Below are 7,717 nucleotides of genomic sequence, written 5' to 3' on the forward strand. Positions count from 1 at the left end.
GAGAAACCTGCATGCAAGTCAGGAAGCAATAGTTAGAACTGGACATGAAACAACAGACTGGTCCCAAATAGGAAAAAGAGTATGTCAGGCTGTATATTGTCACCCTGCTCATTTAACTTATATGCAGAGTACATCATGAGAAACGCTGGGCTGGAGGAAGCCCAAGCTGGAATCAGGATTGCTGGGAGAAATATCAATACCCTCAGATACGCAGATGACACTACCCTTATGGCAAAAAGTGAAGAACTAAAGAACCTCAAGGAAGTGAAAGAGGAGAGTGAAAAAGTTTGCTTAAAGTTCAATATTCAGAAAACTAAGATCGTGGAATCTGGTCCCATCACTTCATGGCAAATAGATGGGGAAACAGTGGAAACAGTGGCTGACTTTCTGGGCTCCAAAATCACTACAGATGGTGATTGCAGCCATGAAATTAAAGACAATTACTCCTTGGAAGGAAAGTTATGACCAACCTAGACAGCATATTAAAAAGCAGAGACATTAGTTTGCCAAGAAAGGTCCATCTAGTCAAGGCTATGGTTTTTTCCAGGGGTCATGTATGGATGTGAGAGTTGGACTATAAAGGAAGCTGAGCGCTGAAGAATTGATGCTCTTGAACTGTGGTGTTGGAGAAGACTCTTGAGAGTCCCTTGGACTGCAAGGAGATCCAACCAGTCCATCCCAGAGGAGATCAGTCGTTGGTGTTTATTGGAAGGACTGATGTTGAAGCTGAAACTCCAATACTTTGGCCACCTGATGCGAAGAGCTGACTCATTTGAAAAGACCCTGATGCTGGGAAAGATTGAGGGCAGGAGGAGAAGGGGACCACAGAGGATGAGAAGGTTGGATCGAATCACCGACACAATGGACATGGGTTTGGGTAGACTTCAGTAGTTGGTGATGGACAGGGCGGCCTGGCGTGCTGCAGTTTATGGGGTCACAAAGAGTCGGACACAACTGAGCGACTGAAATGAACTGAACTGAACCCACTCCAGTATTCTTGCCTGGGTAAATCCATGAACAGAAGAGTCTGGTGGGCTACAGTCCATGGTGTCCCAGGAGTTGGACACGACTGAGATACACACATCTTAGTTGTATGACCTCTATATTCATCTGTGTTTTCCTAGTTCTATGCCACTCCACAAATTGTTTTCATTCTTTCTGGCTCCTTTCTTTTTCACACTCCCATTATGATCCTCAGTTGCTGGCTTCTTTGTAGTTTTCCTTTTGTCTTTTGTCTTCCCATATTTAAAGGTTATTCAGTGTTTATAGAGAGAGGTTGCTACAGGTAAAGCACTCAAGGGTTATCTGTTTTCTGAATGAGTACATGAGTTATTATTCATGAACTTAGTGAAAGAAGTTATACTGAACAACTCTTGAAATGGTTCTAAAAGAATTCTTTCAATACAATGGGAGTCAAGTTAAACAAAAGACTCCAACAGGATAAATAGAGGGTTATATGGACAAAATTCAAGAACAGATAGCAAACATCTCAAGTCTAGGATGGAGGAAAATTAAACTGATATGGGTATAAATATTATTCCCATATAAATATTTAACAAATATTCATAATTATTCTTTGGTAGTCCGTTCTGTGGTGGATCACACACACACAAGTCAACACCCACTACTACGGAAAATATAGGAACAACTAAAAATGAATTCATTTAAACTATGTAGGAATATATTATTTTATTATATTACCAAAAGGCAGAAAAAAAAATGCTTTTGCTTCTTAGTTTCTTTGACTTTATTTTTTAGATGATTTGATGACACACTTCAAAGTGGCATTTTAATTAATACTGAAAACCAAAAAAATGAAAACCAAGATATGGAGAATCTAAAAACAAGTTTTTTAACCTATTGGCTCTTTTCAGAATTTTTAATTTTAGAAGATTTTATCTTGACCATATGAGATGAAGTTATCTGTCTTTGCTTGATGAAAACCAAAATAATGTACTTAATATTATTTTAAAAACTCAAGAGAATTTGATGAAAGGCTAATGTCTTTGCATGATGAATACTCCCAACAATCCAAAAACAAAAGAGAAGTTCCCAAATCTAATAAGGGTATCAGTGAAAATATCAAAGTCAATATTATTCCCTACAGGATCACAAACAAGACATGTACTATTCATCACTTCTATTCACTGTCCTAATGGAGGGCCTGGGATCAAAACAGGAAAGGATATAAGGTATATTAAGTTTTAAAAGGAGAAGCAAAAAATAAGAAAATAAAAGGAGAAGCAAAACTATTTTAATTTACAGAGCATAAGTTTATACATGTAGAAAATACAAAGTACCTCTAAACAAGCTGTTTAAGAACTAGAACCTATTAGTGCATTGGTACAGTCACCAAACACAAAAATCAATTTTATTTCTAGATTCTAGCAAAAACATTAGAAAATGCAATTAAAATGTCATTTATCAAATGCTGGGGAACAAATGTAATATAAGGTATGGAAGACCTCTTCTTGATTCCTCTCCAAAAACTCTAGAATAATTTTGATTTGAGGGATAAAAATCACATAGCATTTTAGGGAGATGAGAAATGTCCTCACTTCTGAGGTCTGGGGTAACTAACATAAATCATGGCCTGGTACTCAGTGTTGACCAGTCGTTGCCACCTATAGACACTAATGTCAGGAAAGACCATTTCTTTTTTTTTTTTTTCTTAATTTTTTTTATTAGTTGGAGGCTAATTACTTCACAACATTTCAGTGGGTTTTGTCATACATTGACATGAATCAGCCATAGAGTTACACGTATTCCCCATCCCGATCCCCCCTCCCCCTCCCTCTCCACCCGACTCCTCAGGGTCCTCCCAGTGCACCAGGCCCGAGCACTTGTCTCATGCATCCCACCTGGGCTGGTGATCTGTTTCATCATAGATAATATACATGCTGTTCTTTCAAAACATCCCACCCTCACCTTCTCCCACAGAGTTCAAAAGTCTGTTCTGTACTTCTGTGTCTCTTTTTCTGTTTTGCATATAGGGTTATCGTTACCATCTTTCTAAATTCCATATATATGTGTTAGTATGCTGTAATGTTCTTTATCTTTCTGGCTTACTTCACTCTGTATAATGGGCTCCGGTTGCATCCATCTCATTAGAACTGATTCAAATGAATTCTTTTTAATGGCTGAGTAATATTCCACAGTGTATATGTACCACAGCTTCCTTATCCATTCATCTGCTGATGGGCATCTAGGTTGCTTCCATGTCCTGGCTATTATAAACAGTGCTGCGATGAACATTAGGGTGCACGTGTCTCTTTCAGATCTGGTTTCCTCAGTGTGTATGCCCAGAAGTGGTATTGCTGGGTCATATGGCAGTTCTATTTCCAGTTTTTTAAGAAATCTCCACACTGTTCTCCATAGTGGCTGTACTAGTTTGCATTCCCACCAACAGCGTAAGAGGGTTCCCTTTTCTCCACACCCTCTCCAGCATTTATTGCTTGTAGACTTTTGGATAGCAGCCATCCTGACTGGCGTGTAATGGTACCTCATTGTGGTTTTGATTTGCGCATTTCTCTAATAATGAGTGATGTTGAGCATCTTTTCATGTGTTTGTTAGCCATCTGCATGTCTTCTTTGGAGAAATGTCTGTTTAGATCTTTGGCCCATTTTTTGATTGGGTCATTTATTTTTCTGGAATTGAGCTGTAGGAGTTGCTTGTATATTTTTGAGATTAATCCTTTGTCTGTTTCTTCATTTGCTATTATTTTCTCCCAATCTGAGGGCTGTCTTTTCACCTTACTTATAGTTTCCTTTGTAGTGCAGAAGCTTTTAAGTTTCATTAGGTCCCATTTGTTTAGTTTTGCTTTTATTTCCATTATTCTGGGAGGTGGGTCATAGAGGATCTTGCTGAGATTTATGTCGGAGAGTGTTTTGCCTATGTTCTCCTCTAGGAGTTTTATAGTTTCTGGGAAAGACCACTTCTTAAGGCTGCTCAATGAAATAGTGTTTTCAAAACCCCAAACAAGAGGTTGGTACCATTTATTTGGCTGTTGAACTAAATCTGTTCTCATATTGACAGGTATCTAGTTCTGTTCTGGCTATTTCAGGGCATAGTTAATTCTCTGTATTTGCATTTTCTTAAGCCAATTAGTCCTAGCTCTGGATTTGATGCTGGGCATTTAGGTCAATTAAGGTAAAAAGCTATATGAAATAAAAGATAAAATTGTTATAAGTAGCCTTGCTTCCCAGGTGGCTCAGTGGTAAAGAGTCCGCCTGCCAACCAGGTGGACTATTTTTATTTACACATCATACGTTTGTACATGTAGAAAACATCCCTGCATTGGGAATATCCCCTGAAGAGGGGAGGGGCAACCCACTCCAGTATTCTTGCCTGGGAAATCCCGTGGACAGAGGAGCCTGGCGGGCTACAGTCCATGGGGTTGCGAAGAGTTGGACACGACAGAGACTAAACAACAGCAGCAATAAAAGTCCTCTACAAAAATCTTAACACTAACAAAAGAAATTAGAGAGGACCTAAATTAATGAAAGAAATTAGAGAGGACATAAATAAAGAGGTTATGGATCTAAAGACTCCATATGTTAAGATGTCAGTTGTCCTAAATGAATTCATAAATTTAACACAATCCCTTTCAAATTACCTCAATCTCTTGTGTTAGAAGCTGTTCTATAATTTACGTGAAAGTGCAAAGACCTAGAACAAGCCTTGAATAAGACAAGGAAAACATGACTTGCATTTCCAGATTACAAAATGTGTATGAACCCCCAGTAATTAAGATAGAATGGTCTGTTGGTATGAAGATAAAATAGTCAATAAACAAAATCAAGTCCAAAAAGACATGCCATAATACATGTGCCATCAATGTATTTTCTCTAAAAGTGCCTATGCAGCTCCACTGGGGGAAAGTTGATCTTTCTAGAATAATAGCTAGAATAATTGGCTATTTTTATTTTTGGAAGTACCAGTGTTTTGTAGCTTTCTGTGTATAATTTCTGTACATATTTTCTTAGATTTATGCCTAAGGATTTAGGGTTCTTGAGCCATTGTAAGCAATATTATATTTTTAATTTAGGCATCCACATGTTTACTGATAGTATATAAAAATGCATTTTATTTTGTGTGTTTACCTTATATATCCTGAGACCTTCTGAACCCACTTAATAGTTGTAGGAGTTTTGGAGGTTATATTCTTTGGGATTTTCTACATAGGTAGAAAATAGTGGTAATTTGACTGCCTTTCTGGCTTAAAAGATTGTTTATATATTTGTTTGCTTTATTGCACTGGCTACACCATCCAGCACTGTGCTGAAGGAGAGTGATTAAAGTGGATATTCTCCCTTTGTTCCCTTCCTTAGGGAAAAGTATAGTCTTTTACCAGTAAACATGCTAAGAGCTGTTGAGGAACTTCCCCATTATTCCTGTGTTTCTTAGAGTTTTCACCATGGCCGACTATTGGATTTTGGCAAATGCTTTTTCTACTCATTGCTGCTGCCTAACTAGCTCATCTTATTATTGACTCACAACTCCTCCACTTCCCGTTAGATGTCCTCCTCATCTTCTTTGTCTTGGGCCAAGTGTGCATGTAGCAAGATGGCAAATGATACCCACTTCTCTTCAAAGTCACCCACTATTGTGAGACTGAAGGAGGTGAGGGACGGACAAGTTTTTGTGGGTTCCAGTTGCCCTCATAGTTCAAGTATGACTTTGTTTGTCCAAGTTTGTCCATGCTTTTGTCCCCATCAGACTTTGCTTTACAAATGTTAACCTCAGTTCAGTTTTGTTCAGTTCAGTTGCTCAATTGTGTCTGACTCTTTGCGACCCCATGGACTGCAGTATGCCGGCTTTCCTGTCCATCACCAACTCCCGGAGCTTACTCAAACTCTTGTCCATTGAGTCAGTGATGCCATCCAACCATCTCATCCTCTTCCGTCCCCTTCTCCTCCCACCTTCGATCTTTCCCAGCATCAGGGTCTTTTCCAATGAGTCAGTTCTTCTCATTATGTGGCCAAAGTATTGGAATTTCAGCTTCAGCATCAGTCCTTCCAATGAGTATTCAGGACTGATTTCCTTTGGGATGGACTGGTTGAATCTCCTTGCAGTCCAAGGGACTCTCAAGAGTCTTCTCCAGCACCACAGTTCAAAAGCATCAGTGTTACTCTAAGCTGACTTAAAGTGAATTCAGGCTCAACAACAGATATGAAGATAGAAGCTTTGTACAGACTCGTCCAACAGCTCTAGCCATTACCTGAGTTCTAATCCCTAGAGCTAATCTCTTATTCTACATCACCCATGGTCTGCTTTTCTGATTGTGCCCTGACACAAAGTCTAAGAGGGAGTGACTAAGGAAATGGTTTTGATGGTGATTTCACACAACTAGACCCAGGTTTGTGATGAAGTAAAACTGCCAGTTTAAAGTATTATGAGGCAAGTTTTCAAATTTAGACAACTTTACACATGTTCTGTACAGTTGATTTAAAGTCAAAAATTCAAGCAAATATATTAATAGAAAGTTACTCTGGACACCTGTTTCCAAATAACGAAGAAGGTGCCTTTAACTAGAACTAAATCTTCCGATCCAGACCACAACTTAAATAACCACAGGACTATCATTTCTTGTCTGGGGTCTGTGGGTGTGCATTTCAGCTGGGGTCTTGCAGCAGGGGGACTCTTTCTTACTAAGCTCTGGGGTTTTTGTACAGCTTTTCCTATTACTTCAAGCACTGTGAGCTCACGGAGAGCACAGAAGTACTTTGCAGAGTCTTCCAGTTGTAAGGCTGAAATGGTGAGGCTGATGGATTTGTCTGCTTTCTTAAAGTTTACAGAGTAGCGGTCGTTCTTTGCATTTGTGACTTCCGAACCCTGACGAATAACGTAAGTCATCTGTCCACTGGGAGGTTGCTTGTACCAAAAAAGGTAGTAAGCGGTCCAACTTGTTTCATACTGACAGTTCAGGGTGACTGACTGCCCCACTTGTCTGGATACATCTGGCTGGTCTTGAGTAACTTTCTGGGCCACACCAGATCCTGTGGGGAAAAAATCAGAAAACAAAGATGAAGCAGTGAATAAAATAGTGTAGGAGTTATTTAGGACCCAAAGACAAAAAATTGAAATCATAAGATTCTTGCTTTTCTCCATCTGTCCTTTCTTCCCCAAGTCCCTGTGAAGCACCACGTGCCTGTGTGCAGTCCTTTCACCCTGAATACTTGCACCCGCATTTGAGAGCATCCCTACCAGAGAAGGTGAAGGCCAGGAACACCCAGAGCAGACTGGAGAGTGGCATGAGGCGTGGGTTCCCCTGCACAAATGTGCTCAGTCCTGCCTCAGGCTGAGAGTTCAGTGTCTTTGAGAGCCTGGCAGCACATATACATACTACCCGGTACCCGCGTGACTCCCCCCAACGGGAAGTGGGGTTTGTGATGTTCATAGCCCACGTGGTCTGTGCATGCATGGGAAAAAGTCTGGCTCACCACAAACCTTTACTTTGTCGGATTGTCTTTTCCAGGTTGTTAAATTAGGCAGATCCTGAAAGAAGATATGAAAAAAGCAATCAGTATTAAAATTTGAACTGAGGAGAACTGAATATTAGACAAGTTAGCATATGTTGATAATTATTCAGCAAAATAGTTTTGTCATCCTGTTTAAGATACAATTTACTATAGCCTATGAAACTTTCGGTAATCTACTAACAGGTCATTCATTTAGCCTATACTTTTCTCCATCCAGAACCTAATGACTCTTTTA

At 39.5% G+C, this 7,717-nt stretch overlaps 1 gene segment (V, D, J or C); it reads right to left on the reverse strand.

Moving 5' to 3' along the window:
• Positions 1-6,475: 6,475 nt before the first annotated feature.
• LOC136172561 (T cell receptor delta variable 1-like) lies at positions 6,476-7,301 on the reverse strand. The segment is given in 2 exon segments: positions 6,476-6,999; positions 7,208-7,301. Coding segments are annotated over 2 exon segments (573 nt in total).
• Between the last annotated feature and the right edge of the window lie 416 nt (positions 7,302-7,717).

This window comes from Muntiacus reevesi, chromosome 7, assembly GCF_963930625.1.
Source record: "Muntiacus reevesi chromosome 7, mMunRee1.1, whole genome shotgun sequence".
Taxonomy (NCBI): Eukaryota; Metazoa; Chordata; class Mammalia; order Artiodactyla; family Cervidae; genus Muntiacus; species Muntiacus reevesi.